General features: G+C 49.1%; 1 protein-coding gene across 9 annotated transcripts; it reads left to right on the top strand.

Moving 5' to 3' along the window:
* The first annotated feature begins 1,232 nt into the window (after positions 1-1,232).
* Positions 1,233-21,601, top strand: MARCHF2 (membrane associated ring-CH-type finger 2). 9 transcript variants are annotated; one of them, XM_053583383.1, is made up of 7 exons: positions 1,233-1,484; positions 5,079-5,190; positions 5,537-5,764; positions 12,369-12,564; positions 14,932-15,141; positions 17,553-17,769; positions 20,987-21,601. In XM_053583383.1, exons 2-7 carry the CDS (start codon positions 5,174-5,176, stop codon positions 21,019-21,021), a joined length of 903 nt encoding a protein of 300 aa, XP_053439358.1. In that variant the 5' UTR covers positions 1,233-1,484; positions 5,079-5,173; the 3' UTR covers positions 21,022-21,601. The 9 variants fall into 9 exon arrangements, with proteins under 9 accessions (XP_053439358.1, XP_053439360.1, XP_053439359.1 ...); XM_053583384.1 differs by lacking the exon at positions 17,553-17,769 and adding an exon at positions 18,765-18,883 and having other exon boundaries at positions 1,246-1,484; XM_053583387.1 differs by lacking the exon at positions 17,553-17,769 and adding an exon at positions 18,769-18,883 and having other exon boundaries at positions 1,284-1,484.
* The last annotated feature ends 987 nt before the right edge of the window (positions 21,602-22,588 follow it).

Below are 22,588 nucleotides of genomic sequence, written 5' to 3'. Positions count from 1 at the left end.
TGCTGCCACCGCACCAACATCACCAAGGCAGAGGCAGCAGGTTCCATGAGCTGGCTGGGATGCCACTTGTCCTGTATCAACATGATATGCTCTCCTTACTTACTGCAATGTATCACACTTGTAATCAATAATTGGCGCTTGTAGCTCAGTGGGTAGGGCACCAGCCACATACACCGAGACTGGCGGGTTTGAATCCGGCCCAGGCCAGTGAAAGCCACAATAACAACTGCAACAGAAAAATAGCCAGGTATTGTGGCGGGGGCCTGTAGTCCCAGCTATTCCGGAGGCTGAGGCAAGAGAATCGCTTAAGCCCAAGAGTTGGAGGTTGCTGTGAGCTGTGACGCCACAGCACTCTACCCAGGCCGACAGCTTGAGACTCTGTCTCAAAATAATAATAATAATAATAATAATGATAATAGATTACTTTAAGAATTTCAATCAACGATGATTTTAATGTATTTTTAAATTTTATTATTAATTCTGTCCCACTCTAAGGATTGAGGTCCACAAGGGCAGAAATTTTTGTGTTACCCAACAGGGTGTCCCCAGCGGCTAGCACAGTGCCTCATTTAATGGATCTACTGCATGAATGAATGAATGATGAATAAATGATGTTGGCTTCAGGCTCGTGCACGGCTCCCTAATCTCTGTAGGCTTGTATTAATCCTTTGTGAAATGTGATCTTACGGTCTTTTGCTCCCGCAGAATCGATGAGAAGCGTAATGGAGGTAGTGAGTGAGCACTTACGAATTATTTTACCTGGTGTCAAATTGAATTTTGCAAATTTAATTTATTGAAAAGCACTTGGGGGCGGCGCCTGTGGCTCAGTGAGTAGGGCGCCGGCCCCATATACCGAGGGTGGCGGATTCAAACCCAGCCCCGGCCAAACTGCAACCAAAAAATAGCCGGGCGTTGTGGCGGGCGCCTGTAGTCCCAGCTGCTCCGGAGGCTGAGGCAAGAGAATCGCGTAAGCCCAAGAGTTACAGGTTGCTGTGAGCCGTGTGACGCCACGGCACTCTACCGAGGGTGGTACAGGGAGACTCTGTCTCTACAAAAAAAAAAAAAAAAAAAAAAAGAAAAGCACTTCGGCAGTCTGCAGGTGGCGCAGCCAGCTCCTCTCGCGCCCTGGGCAGGGCTGGAGCGGGGCATGTGCCAGGGCCGGAGCTTGGGGAGGGGCCTTGGAGGGGCGGGGCCAGAGCGTGGCAGGGGCAGAGCTAGCAGCTGCGGCGTCCGGCGGCCTGCGAGGCCCAGGACGTCCCCGTCTCCTGCGGCCCCGCCTCCAGGGGCGGGATGTGAACGGTGATTGGCGAATGGAGGAGAAGGCTGTGGCCATTGGCCTGCGGAGCTGTCTGCTAGGCGGGCGGTGCCCGGACGCAGGTGCCTGCCGGAGCGGAGCTAGCGGATTTGACCGGCCGGGCCGGGCCGGGACCGGGGCCGGGGTGAACCGGGGGCTTGCACGGCCGCCCGGCCCGGCCGCGGATCAGGTAGGCACAGACCAATAGGGAGAGCCGGAAGACGGCGGTCCCCGAGTTGCCACGGGGTTGGAGGCCCGAGTTCGGCACCCAGGCGGGACAGCTGGGCTTGAACCCTTGGCCACAACCTTCCCGGAGACTCGGGTATCACAGTTCCCGTCTTGAGGCCGGTGGGAGATACCTAGAACTTGGCACACAGTAGGCGCCTCTCTGAGCCTCGGTTTCTCCTTCTGTGAAACTGGGTCATCCCATTCCTATCCGGATGGGGCTGCTGGGAGGATTTCAGGAGGTGTCTGGCTGGCGAGTCGGCCAAAAAGTGTCCTTCCCAGCTTTCTTCTCAGAGGGACTCTGCCTGGAAAACAGTAAATATTAATATTATACCAAGACTGGTACTGTTCATAAAGATGCTTAAACAGGATGCTGTGTACTGTGTGGGTGCTCAAAACAGGAGAGTCAGCATTTATATGGTTAGCTCATTCAATCCTCTAGGAACCATACTAACTAGACGGAAGTACTAGAAATGTTCCCTGTTATTCAGATGAGGAAGTCAAGGCTCAGATAGGTTAAGTCTTTGCTGAGAGCCACACAGCAAATAAGGAATAGAACTGGGGTTGGAACCTGGTTTCTGGTGCAGGGCCATGGAAGGACTGAAAGACACACAGGAGCCTCTCTGGGTGAGTGAAGAGGAGTCAATGCATTTGACAGACTTCCACATTTATCCTAAATAATAATAACAGTGAGCCTTGGTTGAGCACTTACTGTGTGCCAGGTGCTGACTGCATGTCCTTTCATCAAATCTCCCCAACAGCTTTGTAAACCGATAATGGTAATTACAACAAGAGCTAATGTTTGTTGACTTTTTAATATTTACTGATTTATGAACCGGATATCATCATGATGCCCATTTTACAGATGAGAAAACTGAGGCTCAGAGTGTGAAGCAGCTGCTTGGGATCACGCTGTGGGGAGTTAGGGCCTTCTGGCTCTTCTTCCCTCAGTTTTCTGTTCTCAGGAAAAGGAGACTGGCCAGAGGCTGGGAAGGCATGGGAAAGGGTGGGTGCATCAGTGCCACCCCAAATCTAACTAAGGGTGAGTTTTGCCGGAGGAATTCAGCGTGGAGGTTCCTTCTCTGGACAACCCTCCACAGACATAGTTCACTAACTTCATCGACATGTTTGACAAAGGTTAGGGAAGAGGCTTAGAGAAGCAGAGTGACTTGAACCAGGACAAACAGCATCAAGAACAGTGCCAGGACTTAAAGAACCCAGAACCCAGGTGTCTTGAGGCCTAGACCCACTCACTGTACTGTCTTGAATTCAAATCCTGGCCCTGTCCCTTTGCAGCTGTGTGACCTCGGGCAAGTAGGTGCCCCTGAGCCTCAGCTTCTTTGCCTATCTTATGACGGGCAACCGTTGGTTTGTTGTGAAGACTCTATGAAATCTATCTCCTAGGCATTAGGCCAAGTTTGCCGAAGGCTTTGGTTCACTCTCCCATTCTAACAGGCCCAGAGCTGAGTCCAGCGTGCTACCACTCTGTCCTGTGTTCAGCTCTGAGTATGGCCTCTTCCAAACCCAAACGGGGTGATTTGCATGGACCTTTAGCCTCTAAGCATCTCTGATTCCTGCCACAGGGGCTGGCAGCCCAGGGTCTGAGAGCCAAGAGATGTGGCTTTCCATAGTGTAGGGACTGAGAAATGACTACAGTAACAATAAATGCAGCAACTCCTGAGCCAGACACAGGAGCTGGGATGGTGGGGAACAACCTCACAGGGGCCCTCCTATACAGAATTCACTGCAGAACAGGACAACATTCATGGTTAAATAAGTCAATGAATATTTAGAACATTTCAGAGACGGACACATGCCAGGAGAGGAGTAATGTGGACCTCAGTGGCACTTTAGCCTGCGTGGTTCTGGAAGGTGACCTTTGAAGGCAACACTTAAACTTATAAGAGCTGTTTAGAGTTCAGTGAGATGATTAACACATATGCAGATTGCTTGGCGCAGCCTCAAGCTGTCACCCTGGGTAGAGTGCCATGGCATTACAGCTCACAGCAACCTCCAATTCCTGGGCTCAGGCGATTCTCCTGCCTCCACCTCCCAAGTAGCTGGGACTACAGTTGCCCGCCACAACACCCAGCTTTTTTTTTTTTTTTTTGGTTGCAGCCGTCATTGTTGTTTGGCGGGCCCTGGCTGGATTCGGACCCGCCAGCTCAGGTGTATGTGGCTGGCACCTTAGCCGCTTGAGCCACAGGCACCAAGCCGATTTGCAGAAATGTTAAAACCAATCCTCAGAGGAGCAAGAAGAATGGGCTCCCCATACCTGTATTCTCTTGGAGGGCCCAGTGACTTCTTCTCTGACCCTGTTATGGAGGTTCTCATAGCAGGTCTTGGAAGGGACAGCAACATGCACAACAGGGCCCTGGCCACTGTCCTGTGGGTGTTATCTCAGGCCTGCAGCCTTCCTCCCCATCTCTTCCTGCCTTTAGCTTATACTTGCTTATCTGGCCTACAGGGCCCTACCGTGGAGGCTCAGAAGGCCATGTTGGGACGGGAGGGCTTTTGGCTGAATTGTTCAGAGGGCTGTTGATCCATCAGCAGAGTGTGCTCCTACAAACATTAGTCAGTAATCTACAGGGCTGGGTGCTGTGGCTCACCCCTGTAATCCCAACACTTTGGGAGCTGAGGCAGGAAGAAGGATTAAGGCCAGGATTTCAAGACAGCCTGAACAACATAGCGAGATCCCGTCTCTACAAAATGCAAATTAAAAATATTAGCCTGGATTGGTGGTGTGTGCCTATAGTCCCAGCTACTTGGGAGGCAGAGGTGGGAGTCTCACTTGAGCCCAGGAGTTGGGAGGTTGCTGTGAGCTTTGATGGTTTCACTGTACTCCAGCTTAGGCAACAGAGTGAGACCCTGTCTCTAAAAGAAACAATAATAACTTAACACCGCTTCTCCCTGCTTTGGAGCTCAGATTTTGTCTAGGAACTGGTAAAAGCTGTCTTGGGGGAGGTGGAGGTGCTTCAGTGAGTGCCTGACTGCTTCCCTCCCTTGGGTTTTCTCAACATGTTGGGGGCTGCCAGAAGCTCTCTGCACCATAGCTCCTAGAGACAAAGGCTTGAGGGTAGGACAAGGTGGGGACAGAGATCCTTGGCTCAAGGGCACCTGTGTTGGCTTCAAGGGGGTCTCTAGAGAGGCCTCTGTTATTTTCATTCTTAAAGGGAAATACACATCAGGGATCTAGAAGTCCTACTTCAGATCTCATTGGCTGGCACGGGGATGGAGGAAGAGGTTGCCTTCTTCTTTGCTGGTCAGACCCCAGGGCGGAAGGCACTGTCCTGCTGTCATCTTTCAGAGAAGACTTTGGAATTGCCATCTTAGGCTCCAAATGTCTCCCATAGCCTTTCCTCGGGGACAGAGTTGTGGCTCAGAGCGGCTGGTCTGGTGGGAACAGAGGCTGCCGCTGTCTTCCCCAGCCATCTGCCACTTCTTGGATGACCTGGGCTACCAGAGAGCTCCCATGAAAGGCTATGAACTAGAAGGGTCAGGGTGACTTACTGTCCTGGTCTACAGCGCCAAGTTTCCAGCTCAGTTCTTCTCCATTCAGTGGCAGGCTTGGATGCCCTGGAATTTAATCCTTGGAGGTCAAGTCTGTACAGAGATTGTTGGCACTGACAGATCTGGCTCCAGAAAGCACCAAGCATGGGGCCTGGCACACAGTAGGTACTTAATAACTGTCAGGTGCTGTTAATATATCTGGAAAGATGATATTGGTGACATTGATTGGGAAGTGGCATATTGACTTTGAGGTCGAGGGCAGGCCTAGCTTTTCTTAGGAAACTGAGAGGTAATATAACGCAAACCTCTGCTATGTACTAGGCCTGGGCTGAGTTGTATCACCTAATTGAATCCTCACTGCCCCCCCCCCAAAAGCCTATGTTACAGATTGGGCAAACTGAGGCACAGAAGGATAAGTTCTTGCCTGTGGTCCCTAGAGCCTTGACAAGAGGGGACTCAATTCCTGGTCTGTTTGGCTCATTAACCTCCCCACCGGCCTTTCCCTAGGCTACTGGAACCATGGGCTTTGGGCCCTGATGACACAGGGTTCCCGGTGGCCATGACGACGGGTGACTGCTGCCACCTGCCTGGCTCCCTGTGTGATGGCTCTGGCAGCCCTGCCTTCTCCAAGGTTGTGGAGGCCACAGGCCTTGGGCCACCCCAGTATGTGGCGCAGGTCACTTCAAGGGATGGCCGGCTCCTCTCCACTGTCATCCGAGCCTTGGACACACCGAGGTGAGTCAGTGGTGACCAGGTGGGTGTCCTAGCCTTCCTTTCCTCTTTTCTCTGGAGTTAGAAGTCCAACTATCCAGAGAGACCTGTGCATAACTATGCCAGAGAAGGGGACCCAAACAGTAATCAACACATGGAAACAAAGGCCAAGGCCAGCCAGATCTGATTCTCCAGGAAAAGCCAAAATTCCAGATTATTATATTAAATCTGAATTTCAAATGTTGGCAAGCAATTCATGCTTTGGGGAAGCAGAACAGGGAATGATTCGGCATGCCAGCTGTGGATGCCTGGGCTCACATCCTCTCTCTCTCTCCCAGAGTGACCTGGGACAAGTCACTTCACCACCTCTGAAGGGCCAATCTTCTTCATTAGGTTGTTCTGAGTATATAATGTCATAGTTCATGGGAAGTACCTGCAAGAGGATTGTCTCGACACTCAGTAAACATTTGATTGATCTGTTAAAAACTGAGTGTTGGCCTTCCAGACCCATCTGTGTACTGAATCCGTTTGGTTCGCCAACTTTTTATTGGTTTCAAGGGAAAGAGTCTTTTTTTTTTGAGACAGAGTCTCAAGCTATAACTCTGGATAGAGTGCCGTAGCATCACAGCTCACAATAAATAACCTCTAATGCTTGGGCTTAAGTGATTCTCTTGCCTCAGCTTCCCAAGTAGCTGGGACAACAGGCACCCGCCACAACGCCCGGCTATTTTTAGAAATGAGGTCTCACTCTGGCTCAGGTTGGTCTCCAGCAATCTCAGGCAATCCACTCCACCTCCGCCTCCCAGAAAACTAGGATTACAAATGTGAGCCACTGCACCTGGCAAGAGAAAGAGTCTTTTTTTTTTTTTTTTTTTGAGACAGTCTCTCACTTTGTCATCCTCAGTAGAGTGCCGTGGTGTCACACCTCACAGCAACCTCCAAGTCTTAGGCTTAGGCAATTCTCTTGCCTCAGCCTCCCGAGTAGCTGGGACTACAGGCGCCTGCTACAATGCCCAGCTATTTTTGTTGTTGTTGCAGTTTGGCTGAGGCCGGGCTCGAACCCACCACCCTAGTATATGGGGTCGGTGCCCTACCCACTGAGTCACAGGTGCCAGCCAAGAGAAAGAGTCTTAAGTCCCACATTTAAATCCATTTTAACTCACTTGGATTTAAAATAAACACCAAGTTGGCTAGGGGAATAGGATTTTAAAGGATTTCTTTTGCTTGTCAGTTTTTCAAGTTTTATCAATGGTTCTTATTTGGTACAGTTTAATTCATAAGCAACCCCCCAATTTAAAAAATTATGACAGGCCAGGGACTGTGGCTCACACCTGTAATTCTTGTACTCTGGGAGGCCAAAGTGGATGGATCACATGAGCTCAAGAGTTTGAGACCAGCCTGAGCAAGAGCGAGACCATGTCTCTACTAAAAATAGAAAAACTAGCTGGGCGTTGTGGCAGGAACTTGTAGTTCCAGCTATTCGGGAGGCTGAGGCAGGAAGATCTCTTGAGCCCAAGAGTTTGAGGTTGCTGTGAGCCATAATGATACCATGGTACTCTATCGAGGGTGATGGAGTGAGACTCTGTCTCAGAAATAAAATATAGCTACTCAGGAAGTTGAGGCAAGAGGATTGCTTGAACCCAGGAGTTGGAGGTTGTTGGGAGCTATGATGTGAGAGCACTCTACCCAAGGCTACAGAGTAAGACTATGTCTCAAAAAATAAATAGATAATATGATAATAAAATGATTTAAAAAAAACTTGTGATGGGCGGTGCCTGTGGCTCAGTCAGTAAGGCGCCAGCCCCGTATACCGAGGGTGGTGGGTTCAAACCCAGCCCCGGCCAAACTGCAACCAAAAAATAGCTGGGCATCGTGGCGGGCGCCTGTAGTCCCAGCTACTCGGGAGGGTGAGGCAAGAGAATCGCTTAAGCCCAGGAGTTGGAGGTTGCTGTGAGCTGTGTGAGGCCACAGCACTCTACCGAGGGCCATAAAGTGAGACTCTGTCTCTACAAAAAAAAAAAACAAAAACTTGTGGGCAGCGCCTGTGGCTCAAAGGGGTAAGGCGCTGGTCCCATATGCTGGAGGTGGCGGGTTCAAACCCAGCCCTGGCCAAAAACCACAAAAAAAAAAAAAACAACTTGTGATAAAATATATGTAACATTTACCATCTTAGCTTACCAACTTCATATCTAGTACACTGCTCAGTGGCATTAAACACTCTCACTTTGTGGTGGTACCTGTGGCTCAGTGAGTAGGGCACCCGCCCCATATACTGAGGGTGGCAGGTTCAAACCCAGCCCCGGCTGAACTGCAACCAAAAAATAGCCGGGCGTTGTGGCGGGCTCCTGTAGTCCCAGCTGCTCGGGAGGCTGAGGCAGGAGAATCGCTGAAGCCCAAGAGCTAGAGGTTGCTGTGAGTCCTGTGACATTATGGCACTCTACTGAAGGCAGTAAAGTGAGACTCTGTCTCTACCAAAAAAAAAAAACACTCTCACTTTGTGTTTGTGTCTCTTCACCACCCTTCCTCCCCAACCTTTCTCATCTTCTGAAACTGAAAGTCTGTCCACATGAAACACCAACTCCCCAACCTTCCTCAGCCCCTGGTACCCACCATTCTATTCTACTTTCTGTCCTTGTGATCTGGGATCTTCTATGAGTAAAATCATGTAGTATCTGAACTTTTGGGTCTGGCTTATTTCATGGAGCATGGTGTCTTCAAGGTTCATCCATGTTGTAGCAACCGTCAGAATCAATTGATGAAGTTTTTTTGGGTTTTTTTTTTTTGAGACAAAGCCTCAAGCTGTTGCCCTGGGTAGAGTGCTGTGGCGTCACAGCTCACAGCAACCTCAAACTCCTGGGCCTAAGCGATTCTCTTGCCTCAGCCTCCCAAGTAGCTGGAACTACAGGCACCCGCCACAACGCCTGGCCATTTTTTGTTTGCAGCTGTCATTGTTTGGCGAGCCCAGGCTGGATTCGAACCCGCCAACTCTGGTGTATGTGGCTGGCACCTTAGCCGCTTGAGCCACAGGTGCCGAGCCAATTGATAAAGTTTTTATTCTATCTCCCCACACGAGATGCCTGCAGAGCTGTGCACACGGAAAGCAAGTGCTGACTGAGTTGACTGCACCTTGCTTCACCCTTCATTTTTACATCCGGGGAATCCCAGGTCTTAAGGGAGGTGGACAACCATCATGGTCACTGAGCAGAGATGCCATCTGAGTCCTGGTCTTGGGAGAAGCCCCTTTGGTGCCACCAGCCCACAGAGCTCTAGACATGTGGCAGCAGTAACAGTGGCCTTTCCTGGATGGTTCCTTTCCTGTCTTGGGGCCGCTGTGTACTGCTTCTCAGGGGCTCTTTCTTAGGTCTTTTTTTTTTGAGTCAGAGTCTCAAGCTGTCACCCTAGGTAGAGTGCTGTGACGTCACAGCTCACAGCAACCTCAAACTCTTGGGCTTAAGCAATTCTCTTGCCTCAGCCTCCCAAGTAGCTGGGACTACAGGCACTCGATGCAACGCCCACCTATTTTTTGTTGCAGTTGTCATTGTTGTTTACCTGGCCCAGGCGGGGTTCAAACCCTCCAGCCTCAGTGTATGTGGCCAGTGCTATACCACTGTGCTATGGGCACTGAGCCCCTTTCTTAGGTCTTGCCCAATCAAGGTATAGTTGGTGGTCCAGGCAGCCCAGCACTCTGAGACCCCAGGGTCATCGTGGATCTGTTCCTTGGCCCCTTTGCTGGTGGCTTCTATCCCTGCTGGCAGCTCAGAGGCCTAAAGGTCTCATTTCCCCTTCTCCCCTATGTCTCTGGACACATCTCAACCCAGACCTTCCCAGACTAAAGGCCAGATCAAAGCAGGCCTTCACAAAGAGAATACCGCCATTTCCCCAAAGGGCAACCTCCAGGGACATGGCCTTTCTTCAGGCCTCCCAGAGTAAATGGGGATCCTTCCTGGGACCACCTCTGGTAGGAGCTGGGCTTGACAGAGGCGAGACATAGCAGGTCATCATGGTCCCTTGCTGACCCTGTAACCCCTCTTCTTAGTAGACAAGCCTTTGACACTGGAGAGCCACAGCAGTAGGACTTAAATATGTCACAGCCAGCACCTTGGTTGGTTCCAAGAACATAAACTTACCAAGCCTTCCATCAAGCAGACCCTGATTCCTGGTGGCACATGGCCAAGACCTTGGCATAGACTAGGTGGGACAGAGAGTTCTGGACTCTGAAACCTGCAGAGGTCAAAGAGGATGGCCCAGGAGGCCCTCTCCAGGGCCGAACAGTCTACAAAGGCTAAGACTCAGGGTTTTGGGCTCTGTTCACCAGGCTGTGGGTGCACCTAGCCCTTTTTCAAAGCTGCCTTGAGCATTTCTGCATCCCCAGCCTTTCTCAGTTTCTTTCCTTTTGTATTTTTTTTTTTTTAAAGGAGACAGGCTCGGCACCTGTAGCTCAGTGAGTAGGGCACCAGCCACATACACCAAAGCTGGCAGGTTTGAGCCCGGCCTGGACCTGCTAAACATAATGACAACAGCAGCCAAAAAAATAGCCAGGCATTGTGGCAGGTGCCTGTAGTCCCACTAAGTGACATAGTGAGACTCTATCTCAAAAAAATAAAGGAGACAGGGTCTCACTCTGTCACCTAGGCTGGAGTGCAGTGGCATCATCATAGCTCACTACAGCCTCAAACTCCTGGGCTTAAGTGATCCTCCTGCCTCAGCCTCCTGTGTAGCTGGAAACACAGATGCATGCCACCATCTGGCTAATTTATTTAAATTCTGCAGAGTTGGGATTTTGTTTTTTGGGTTTTTTTTTTAGAGACAGAGTCTCACTTTATCACCCTTGGTAGAGTGCCATGGCGTCACACAGCTCACAGCAACCTCCAACTCCTGGGCTTAGGCGATCCTCTTGCCTCAGCCTCCCAAGTAGCTGGGACTACAGGCTCCTGCCACAACACCTGGCTAGAGTTGGGATCTTGATTATGCCACAGCACTCCAGCCTGGGTGACAGAGCAAGATCCCGTCTTTTCAAAAAAAAAAAAAAAAAAAGGGCGGCGCCTCTGCTCAGTGAGTAGGGTGCCAGCCCCATATACCAAGGGTGGGAGGGTGGCAGGTTCGAACCCAGCCCCAGCCAAACTGCACTCTACCCAGGGCAATAAAGTGAGACTGTCTCTAAAAAAAAAAAAGCATCTTTCTCACAGGCTTATTATGAGAATGAGATAAAGTAACTCTGATGGGTCTATGAAACCAGGGTATGGTGCCCCATGATCACATTAATGTACACAGCTATGATTTAATAATAATAATAAAAAAGTAACCCTGATGTTGCTCTTAGAATAGTAAGTAGTCAATAAATATTAAGCTTTGGGGTTTTTTCCTCCTTTTTTCTCTGAATTTGCTTTTCCCAAGTTTTCCAGGGTTTCCAAGAACAAAGCCTGAACCGTCATGGCTTTTCCTCAACATTCTCATCATTTCTATTTCCCTGAGTTGGTTCCTGGAGTTCTTTTTTGGTTAACGTTTTGAGTGTGTGTGTGTGTCTGTGGTGAGGAAAGAGGGTGGGACCAGGGCGTGTGTGGAGTGTGGCCCTTGTCTGAGAAGATAGCAGACCCAGGCTGAGAAGAAAGCAGCCAGGCCCAACCCTATAGCAGGAAAGTCTGAGAAAAGAATAAACAACATTATTGCTGAGGGCAAACTAGTGTTATCTGGAAAATAGCTCCTCTCAGCGCATCCCAAGGATGTCTGCTTTCTGGGCAGAAATATTTGTGAAACAATGACTCAAGTGCTGGACAGCCTCTGGGCCTATTGCAGCCACGCCCCCACCTCTTGAGCTGCCCCAGGAGGGACCCAGAATTACCAAGGACTGCAGACTTTCCCGAGGCAGCTTCCTGTGGGTGATTTTTATGTCTGTTTTCTTCCTACAAGAACAGAGGAGCAGGTAAGCAATTCTCTCTGGACTGTAGGTTTCTCAGGCAGCATGGCCTTCAGGTGTGGTTGGATCCAGGGCCTCTGATGATGTCCTTAATTCCACGTTTCCTGTCTCTTGCCTTTGTGTTGGCATAATTCCCAGGTTCCACATGGATACCAGGCGGCTGCCAGTAGCTCCAGGCTTACATCAGCCTTGCTGATGACAGTTCTGGAGTTTAGGGGAATAAAAAAAAAAAGGAATTTCAGGAATTGATTCTCAGTGGCTCTGATTGCATCACACAAGCCCTTCCTTGACTTGGTCCCTATGGTCAGGGCTGTGTGGTGTTCTGATTGGCCAGGCTTGAGGTCATCAGGGGTGTTGTCAGCTCTGCCTTAGTCCTTGAGGACCTAGAGTTGAGAGTGGAGTGGCTGCCCAGGACAAGCAGGGTGGTATTATAGGGAAAGGAGGAGAGGCATTGGACGTGCAGGTACCAGAGATGCTCACCCTGGGCTTTGAAAGGTGCCACAGGAGTCCTGGGAAGGGAGTAACATCACCCTACCTATAGGAGTCTGGAAAGGTTCCCCAAAGGAGAGGATATTTGGAGTTGGGCATGAAGGATGAGTACGAGTTCACCCAGCGGCAGCATGGGGACAACAGGGAGCTGGTGATCTAATAGTTAGTGAAGCAGGTGCAGGCTGTACGCCCAGTCATACTAAAGAGTTTTATCTCTGTGTCCAGTGATGGTCCCTTCTGCCGGATCTGCCATGAGGGAGCAAATGGTGAGAATTTACTGTCTCCATGTGGCTGTACTGGCACTCTGGGTGCCGTGCACAAGAGCTGTCTAGAGAGGTGGCTCTCCTCATCCAACACCAGCTACTGTGAGCTGTGCCACACGGAGTTTGCAGTGGAGAAGCGGCCCCGGCCCCTCACAGAGGTACCCTGGGGAGCCCGATTTGGGGGTGGGCAGGGGAGAAGAAGGCAGGTATGGGGAGGGAAGGCAGGTGGGCCAGGGAAGCAGCTTCTCCACATGGTGGATCTTTCTACACCCATCTCAAGATAGATTCTGCTGGTGAGGATAGGAGACCAGTCCTGAGATTCTAGACCTGCCAAAGCCACTACCTGCTCACTGTTTTGACTTACTCTTTCTTTCTTTTTTTTTTTTTTTTTGTAGAGACACAGTCTCACTGTACCGCCCTCGGGTAGGGTGCCATGGCATCACACGGCTCACAGCAACCTCTAACTCTTGGGCTTACGCGATTCTCTTGCCTCAGCCTCCCGAGCAGCTGGGACTACAGGCGCCCGCCACAATGCCCGGCTATTTTTTTGTTGTTGCATTTTGGCTGGGGCTGGGTTTGAACCTGCCACCCTCGGCATATGGGGCCGGCGCCCTACTCACTGAGCCACAGGCGCCGCCCTTTGACTTACTCTTTCATGAACAAATATTTCCTGAGCACTTCCAGGGTGCCCAGCACTCTGTTATGTTTTGGGTACCCAGCCACCACAAGACAAGTATGACTGGTGCTCATAGAGATTTTGAAGTAGCTGGTTGTTGAGAGCAATGATGCCAGGATGGAAATGTGTATGGGTAGTGGGGCACGTACAGGGAAAAAACTTGAGGGTCAAGTGAGGTCTTGAGAGGATGAACTCCCAGGCTGAGGCTGGAAGGATGAAAAGGAGCCAGTCAGCCTTGGGAAAGGCAGTCCTGGTAGAGGATGCACCGGGTTCAAAGGCCCTTAGGTGGCAAGCACTTGGTGTCCTTGACAAAGCCTATGTGAATTGAATTAAAGGAGGAAGAATAAGGCCACTCCAGGCCATACCCAGGAGCTTAGACCTTTTTTTTTTTTTTGTAGAGACAGAGTCTCACTTTATGGCCCTCGGTAGAGTGCCGTGGCCTCACACAGCTCACAGCAACCTCCAACTCCTGGGCTTAAGCGATTCTCTTGCCTCAGCCTCCCCAGTAGCTGGGACTACAGGCGCTTGCCACAACGCCCGGCTATTTTTTGGTTGCAGTTTAGCCGGGGCCGGGTTTGAACCCGCCACCCTTGGTATATGGGGCCGGCACCTCACCGACTGAGCCACAGGCGCCGCCCCCAGGAGCTTAGACTTCAACCTGGGTGTGATGGGTCAGGATGGAGATAGGGCATTCCTGGGTGTGGTGGGTGCCCTCATTGCTGCAGTGAAACACTGCCTATGGCTGCTTGAATGTCACCAGGATCCTCCTGCCTGACCTGGCCTAAGGTGACTAAGAACTACAGGGTATATGTCCCAGGGCTGAAGTGTGATGAACAGATCCCATCCCTGAGGCTGCATAGTAGTCAGGGACCCCTTAGGGAGCCTGGGGTGCTGCGTGTCTCCTAAAGAGCCCCTGACTCAACTGGGAGGTAGGATCTTAGGGAGAAAGTTAGGAGGGAGATCTAGCCCCTGCCTGCACCCCCTCCCACTGCCCCTGGGCCCTCCTGCTGCAGCCACACGGGCCTTCTTCCCTCTGCACCTCATGCACGCTACACACTCCAATCTCAAGGCTTTTGCAAGTGCTACTTAGACAGGCTGGAGTACTGTCTTTTCCATTTTTTTTTTTTTTTTTTTTTTGAGACAATGTCTTACTATGTCGCCCTCAGTACAGTGCTCTGGCGTCACAACTCACAGCAACTTCAAACTTTTAGGCTTAAGCAATTCTCTTGCCTCAGCCTCCCAAGTAGCTCAGACTACAGGCACCCGCCACAACGCCCGGCTATTTATTTTGTAGTTGCCTGAGCTGAGTTCAGCCCTGCCAGCCTCGGTGCATGTGGCCGGCGCTGTAACCACTGTGCTACGGGTGCTGGGCCTGTCTTTTCCATTCTTCACATTGTTCCTTCTGCTTATTTTGTTCCGCTCAAGGTCACTTCCATGGCAAGGCTTTTTCCTCCCTGACCATTCACCCATGTCATACCTCCCCCCTGCTGATGTAAGAGGGCAGGGACTTTTTCAGGCCTGAGTAACAGAATTTCATGAAGAAGCCCATTTCTCTCCACTTGTCATCTGGGGGAGGCCAAGCACAGCAGGATATTAGCTAAGGGCAGCCAGGTCCTGGAGCAAGACTTTCTGGGTTCCAACCCTAGCTTTGGAGACTACCAGCTATGTGAGTTTGGGCAAACAAGTTAACCTTTCTATGCCTTAGTTTCCCCATCTATAACATGAGTGCAAAAATACCTAGTGCCTAGCAGGGCCTGGCTCAATAATGTTTGAAAGGACAAGAAGGAGCATGGAGGTCCTGGCCCCCAAGTCCTTTAGCAGCCCCCTTACCTATTGGCTCTCCCTGCAGTGGCTGAAGGACCCCGGGCCGCGGACGGAGAAGCGAACGCTGTGCTGTGATATGGTGTGCTTCTTGTTCATCACACCGCTGGCTGCCATCTCCGGCTGGCTGTGCCTGCGTGGGGCCCAGGACCACCTGCGGTTGCACAGCCGGCTCGAGGCCGTGGGGCTCATCGCTCTCACCATTGCCCTCTTTACCATCTATGTCCTCTGGACGCTGGTGAGTGGCCGCCAGCCGCAGGGTAGGCATCTGGGGCTCTCCCACTGGGAGCAGAAGAGCCAGGGGTTTGCTTGGTGATTTGGGGGTGGGGAGGAAGTAGAGCTTCCTGATTGGCTGCCTCTGCCTATGGCCCCAGGTGGAAGGGAGCCCCTGAGTTCACCCTGCATTTTGAGGGGCTCCAGATTCTGTGACAAAAGGCCACGGAAGCTGTGAGCCAGTTGTGAACTTTGTGCTCTAAGAGTTTAAGTGAACCTGATTGCCAGTCTGGAGTGTAGGACTTGTCCCCCAGTCCGTGAACCCTCAAGTCTAGGAGTGGAGGAAAGGAAAGGAGCAAAAGAGTGAGAGAGAAAGATACTGAGAGCAAGAGGTGGGGGATGGATAGATATTAAGAATTGGCTCGCAGTGGGGGCCTACACCTGTAATCCCAGTTCTTTAGGAGGCCAATGAAGGAGGATCACTTGGGGCCAGGAGTTTGAGACCAGCTTGGGCAACATAGTGAGACCCCATATTTACAAAAAAATAGAAAAATTAGCCAGGTGTGGTGGTGCACAACTGTAGTCCCAGTTACTTGGGAGGCTTAGGTGGGAGGATCACTTGAGCTCAGGAGCTTAAGTTTGCAGTAGTGAATTGTGATCATGCTACTCCCTTCCAGCCTGGTCAACACAGTGAGACCTTGTTTCTGGGGGGAAAAAAGGGAGAGAAAGACAGAGGGAGAGATTGGGAAACACAGAGACAAAGCAACTGAGGTCGGGGGAGTTGTTTCAGGCTTCTGGACAGAATTAAAACCCTTGTTTAAAGAGAATTGAGTCCTCTACTCCCATCTCACCCCTCATACATAACCACTGTTGTCCAGCTCTGTGAAGTCTCTTCTTCAGTAATCCACCAGGATATGTATATATATGCTATATATATGTATGTGTATACATATATGTAATCTTTTTTTTTTTGTACAGAGTTTTTACTCTGTTGCCATTGGTATAGTCCCAGAGTGCCATGGCACCATAGCTCACAGCAACCTCAAACTCTTGGGCTCAAGCAATTCTCTTGCCCCAGCCTCTTGAGTAACTGGGACTACAAGTGCCTACTGCAACATCCAGCTATTTTTAGAGATGGGGTCTTGCTCTGAGATCAAGTAAATCCACCTGCCTTGGCTGCCCAGAGTGCTAGGATTACAGGGGTGAGCCACTGTGCCCAGCCTCACCAGCATATAAATAGAAATAGGGGGCAGTGCCTGTGGCTCAGTGAGTAGGGCACAGGCCCCATATACCAAGGGTTGTGGGTTCAAACACCGCCCCGGCCAAACTGTAACAAAAAAATAGTCAGGCATTGTGGTGGGCAGCTGTAGTCCCGGCTACTTGGGAGGCTGAAGCAAGAGAATCGCCTAAGCCTTGGAGCTAGAGGTTGCTGTGAGCAGTTTGATGCCACAGTACTCTACCGAGGGCGATAAAGTGAGACTCTGTCTCTATAAAAATAAATAAATACATAAATAAATAAATAGAAATAGGATGAAATCCTGGCTACTGTTACCAGTCAGCTTGTTTTCATTTGGCTAGTGTCATTAAAACAAACAAACAAACAAACAAACAAACAAAAAAAGACAGCTACCCAGCAGACCTTCATTTTATGGGTGTATCATATTTATTTAACCAATCCTTTTTTTTTTTTTTTCTTTTTTTTGGTTTTTGGCTGGGGCTAGGTTTGAACCTGCCACCTCCGGCATGTGGGACTGGCACTCTACTCCTTGAGCCACAGGCGCCACCCTAACCAATCCTTTTTGACAGACACTGGGATGCTTTCAATATGTGCTTTTCCTTTTTTTTTTTTTTTTTTTTTGCCATTATGAACAATGCTTTGGGCATTGTTTAAATGTTTCTTGGGGCCGGGTGTGATGGCTCATGCCTATAATCTCACTCTGGGAGGCCGAGGTGGATGGATTTTCTGAGCTCATGGGTTTGAGCCTGAGCCTGAGTGAGACCTCATTTCTAAAAATAGCTGGGCATTGTAGCGGGTGACTGTAGTCCCAACTACTTGGGAAACTGAGGCAAGAAGATCACTTAAGTCCAAGAGTTTGAGGTTGCTGTGAGCTATGATGACATAGCATTCTACCAAGGGTGACAAAGTGAGACTCTGTCTCAAAAAAATAATGTTTCTTGGGAACTTACTTGGTCAAAGGGTATGAACCACTTATATTTATTATTATTTATTTTGGGGGGATGGGACAAGGTCACCCAGGCTAGAGGACAGTGGCATCATCATAACCCACTGTAGCCTTGAACTTCTGGGCTCAAGTGATCCTCCCACTTTGGTCTCCCAAAGTGTTTAGGATTATAGCCATGAACCACAGTGCCTAGCTGACATTTGTTTTTTAACTTTTAATTTAATTTAACCTAATTAATTTATTTTTGAGACAGAGTCTCACTCCATCATCCTGGGTAGAGTGCCATGGTATCGTCATAGTTCACAGCAACCTCAAACTCTTGGGCTCAAGAGATCTTCTTGCCTCAGCCTCTGGAGTAGCTGGGACTACAGGCTCCTGCCACAACATCTGGCTAATTTTTCTATTTTTAGTAGAGATGTGGTCTCGTTTTTGCTCATCAAGCAATCCACCCACCTCGGCCTCCCAGAGTGGTAAGATTACAGGCGTTTTTAAATTTTTTAAATATACTTTATTTTTTAAAGCGGTTGTAGGGTCACAGCAAAATTAACCAGAAAGTATAGAGAGTCACACACAGAACTCAGGCAGCCTCCCCCACTGTCAACACCCTGTACCAAAGAGGTACATTTGTTACAACTGATGGATACATCATTCTTTTTTTTACAGATGAGGTCTGATACTCCCACTTTAGTCTCTATACTAGTGGGAACCACAGCTATGTGGTGTGGTTCCTGGAAGTAGATTTTGACAATTGTATAAGGACATGTATCCATTGTTATATTATCAGGGGTGTTCAACCATTTTCTTTTTCTGTCACACATTGGAAGAATTGTCTTAGGCTACACATTAAATAAACAAACATTAACGAAAGCTGATAAGAAAAAAAAACTCAAAAAGGTCTATGTATAATTTTTGCCAAATCTGACACAACAGATTAAGAAAAACAGGCCTCAAAAAATCTGCATGTGGGCTGGGTGCCTGTTGCTCAGTGGTTAGAGTGCCAGCTACATGCACCGGGACTGGTGGATTAGAACCTGGCCCCGCCTGCTAAACCAACCAACAGAGTGAGACTCTGTCTCAATTAAAAAAAATTTTAAAAAGTCTCCACACATGTATCTCAAGTGGCTAAGGTGCCAGCCACATATACAAGAGCTGGCGGGTTTGAATCCAGCCTGGGCCTGCCAAAAGGCAATGACAACTACAACCAAAAAAAATAGCCAGGTATTGTGGCGGGCACCTGTAGTCCCAGCTACTTGGGAGGCTGTGGCAAGAGAATCGCTTAAGCCCAGGAGTTGGAGATTGCTGTGAGCTGTGATGCCACAGCACTCTACCCAGGGCATCAGCTTTGTCTCAAAAAAAAAAAAACAAAAAACGAAACTGCCTGTGGATGTGGCTCTGGGCCTACAGGTGGGACGCCCTGGAGAAAATTTTCTTTGTTATTTCTTTCTTTTTTTTTTTTTTTTTTGAGACAGAGCCTCAAGCTGTCACCGTGGGTAGAGTGCTATGGCATCACAGCTCACAGCAACCTCCAACTCCTGGGCTCAAGCAATTCTCCTGCTTCCGCCTCCCAAGTAGCTGGGATTACAGGTGCCTGCCACAACACCCAGCTATTTTTTGGTTGCAGCCGTCATTGTTGTTTGGTGGGACAGGGCTGGATTCGAACCTGCCAGCTCAGGTGTATGTGGCTGGCGCCTTTGCTGCTTGAGCCGCAGGTGCTGAGCCTTGTTATTTCTTTCTTTTGGATCCTTGAACTTAGAGTATTTTCATTGCCCTAAAAATCATTCGTGTTCCTCCTATATGATCATCCCTTTAGGCCACCATCCTTCTATCCAACCAACCCCTTGAATCCAGTAATTTTTTTTTCTTTTTATTATTTATTTATTTTTAAATTTTTGTTTTTTTGTGTTTAATTTTTATTTAATTTTATTTTATTTTTGGCAGTTTTTGGCTGGGGCTGGGTTTGAACCCACCACCTCCAGTATATGGGGCCGGTGTCCTACTCCTTTGAGCCACAGGTGCCGCCCCTATTTATTTTTTATTTATTTTTTTGAGAGAGATCTCACTTTGTCACCCTGGGTAAAGTGCTGTGATGTCATAGCTCAAAGCAACCTCAAACTCTTCGGTTCAAGTGATTCTCCTGGCTCAGCCCTCCGGAGTAGCTCAGATTACAGGTGCCCACCATAACACTTGGCTATTGGAAGAGATGGGGTCTCGCTCTGGCTGAAGCTGGTTTCCAACCTGTGGGCTCAGGCAATCCATCAGCCTTGGCTTCCCAAGTGCTGGAATTACAGGCGTGGGCCACCGCGCCCGGCCTTTTTTTTTCTCTTTTTAGAGGCAGGGTTTTCTTTGTCACCCAAGCTAAAGATCAGTGGTGTGATCATAGCTCACTGTAGTCTTGAGTCCTGGGCTCAGGCATTCCTCCCGCCTCAGCCTCCCAGAGTGCTGGGATTACTGGAGTGAGCCACTGTGTCCTTTAATCTTTTGTCTTTGTAGTTTTGCCTTTTCTTTCTTTCTTTCTGTTTTTTTTTTTTTTTTTTTCAGATAGAGTCTCACTATGTTGCCCTCCATAGAATGCAGTGGTGTCACAGCTCACAGCAACCTCAAACTCTTTTGGGCTTAAGCAATTCTCCTGCCTCAGCCTCCCAAGTAGCTGGGACTACAGGCGCCCACCACAATGCCCAGCTATTTTTTTTGGCTGTAGTTTTTATTGATGTTTGGCAGGCCCGGGTTGGGCTCAAGTCAGCCACCTCTGGTGTATGTGGTTGGTGCCCTAGCCGCTTGAGCTATAGGTGCTGAGCCTAGTTTTGCCTTTTCTAGTTGTCCTATAATTTGAGTATGTAGCCATTTAAGATCAGTTTCTTTTCTTTTCTTTTTTTATTTTTTTTTTTGAGACAGAGTCGCAAGCTGTCACCCTGGGTAGAGTGCCATGGCATCATCATAACTCACATCAACCCCCAATCCCAAGTAGCTGGAACAAGAGACATTATACATCATGACTAGAAAGCTCATTTCTTTTCTAGTGCCAAACGATATTCTATTTTCTGGTTGTGACATAGTTTTTAACCGGGCGGCGCCTGTGGCTCAGTCGGTAAGGCGCAGGCCCCATATACCGAGGGTGGCGGGTTCAAACCCAGCCCCTAACAAACTGCAACCAAAAAATAGCCGGGCATTGTGGCGGGCGCCTGTAGTCCCAGCTACTTGGGAGGCTGAGGCAAGAGAATCGCTTAAGCCCAGGAGTTGGAGGTTGCTGTGAGCTGTGTGAGGCCACGGCACTCTACCAAGGGCCATAAAGTGAGACTCTGTCTCTACAAAAAAAAAAAAAAAAAAAAAAGTGACATAGTTTTTAACCAGTCACTCATGTAGGAACATCTTGGTTACTTCCAAATTTTGGTATTTGAGTGACTGATTGACATTTAATCTTTCAAAAGGCTGTATGACTCCTTTTCTATTGAGAGGTACAAAAGGAGCTCCCTGCTTCTTGCTGGGGTGGGGATGGGAGCTGGTGGGGAGCCTCTTGGGAAAGTGAGTGTGTGTGTGTGTTTGTACAAGGAATGCCCAGATGCCACCTCTGCTTTTGGAAGCATAAACATGACCCTGATTTAGACTACATCAGGTGCCATGGGGCCTGTTTTCCTTCCCTGGGGATGGAGACCTTCTGGGCCTCCCTGCTCATGGCAGGCTGCCCCACAGGTCTCCTTCCGCTACCATTGCCAGTTGTACTCTGAGTGGAGAAGGACCAACCAGAAAGTGCGCCTGAAGATACGGGATGTGGATGGTTCCGAGGGTTCCCAGCACTCCCCACTGGCAGCTGGACTCCTGAAGAAGGTGGCTGAGGAGACACCTGTGTGAAGGCAGGCCAGCAGAGTCCTGTGGGAGAGAGGCCAGAGGTAGCTGGCCACACTCTGGCCTTTGGAAGGATGGAAACTGCCTGACTCTTCCTGCAGGAGAATGCTTCTTAGGCCAAGAGATACCAAGTGGACCCTATTCTGTGATCATGTGTGAATATATTTTCAGGTTTTTTGCACACTATTGTGCATGACAAAGACAGATGGACATGGTCCTGAGCTTTAGATGGAACAGACACTCTGATCTCATTTTGAGATCTATTTGGCACCTTCTGGGCCAACCACTGTGGCCAGTGTGTGAAGGTACGCTTTGGGCTAGAAGATTCTATTAAGCTTCTTGCGCTTTTCTGCACCTGGCAGGCTCGCTTTCCTGACACCCTTGACTTTATATAAAGTTGCACTGTGTTTCAAAAATCCATCCCTCAATGAATAAAAGGAGCCCTTTGCAGGACAAAATGGACTTGTGAGTTAACATTTCTGAATCAAGGCCTCACAGTGAGGGATGCCCCTCACTTCTACCCCAGGTAAAAAATAAACACCACATGGCTTGTTTTGAGGGATCTGTTATGAAGCCCACAGAAAGAAGCAAAGCCTGAGTTTTCAAGTGAAGAGCAGGTAGCAGGGTTATATAATAAATGATTTTTTTTTTTTTTGGAGACAGAGTCTCACTCTATTGCCCAGGCTAGAGTGCTTTACCATAATAGCGCACAGAAACCTCAAACTTCTAGGCTCAAATGATCCTCCTGCCTCAGCCTTCTGAGTAGCTGGGACTGCAGGCACCCACTACAATGCTGGCTTACTTTTTCTTTTTCTTTTCTTTTTTTTCTATTTTTAGTAAGAAACAAGGTCTCTTCTTTTTTTTTTTTTTTAGAGATAGAGTCTCACTTTGTCACCCTTGGTAGAGTGCTGTGGTGTCACAGCTCACAGCAACTTCCAGTTCTTAGGCTTAGGCCATTCTCTTGCCTCAGCCTCTCAAGTAGCTGGGACTACAGGCACCCGCCCACAACGCCCGGCTATTTTTTGTTGTTGTTGCAGTTTGTCCGGGGCTGGGTTTGAACCCGCCACCCTTGGTATATGGGGCTGGCGCCCTGCCCACTGAGCCACAGGCACCACCCACAAGGTCTCTTCTTGCTGAACTCAAGACATCCTCCCTCTTTGGCTCCCAGAGTGCTAGCTCCTAGGGGTTTCTGTCTTTTCATATATATATATATATATATTTTTTTTAATTGTTTCAGGTTAATTGAGGGTACAAAGAATTAGGTTAAAATGTTTGCATTTGTTAGGTTAAGTCCGTCTTATAATTGTGTCCCACCCCCAAGAGGTATGCCATACACTCCTGGGGGTTTCTTTTCTTTTTTTGAAGGCAGGGGCCAGTTTACTATAAAATATGAAGCAGCAGTGATTCAAGCAAGTGAGGTTTTTTTTTTTTTTTTTTGAGATTGAGTTT

This window comes from Nycticebus coucang, chromosome 3, assembly GCF_027406575.1.
Source record: "Nycticebus coucang isolate mNycCou1 chromosome 3, mNycCou1.pri, whole genome shotgun sequence".
NCBI classification, from domain to species: Eukaryota; Metazoa; Chordata; class Mammalia; order Primates; family Lorisidae; genus Nycticebus; species Nycticebus coucang.
The sequence above is the reverse complement of the archived record's forward strand: the minus strand, read 5'-3'. Positions and strand labels throughout refer to the sequence as shown.

Excerpts from the sequence above, each read along its gene's own strand:
- MARCHF2 (XM_053583383.1), top strand. Across the intron at positions 12,565-14,931 it reads GGCCCCGGCCCCTCACAGAG|TGGCTGAAGGACCCCGGGCC; the intron begins GTACCCTGGGGA and ends CTCTCCCTGCAG. Across the intron at positions 15,142-17,552 it reads TCTATGTCCTCTGGACGCTG|AGTCTCACTCCATCATCCTG; the intron begins GTGAGTGGCCGC and ends TTTTTGAGACAG.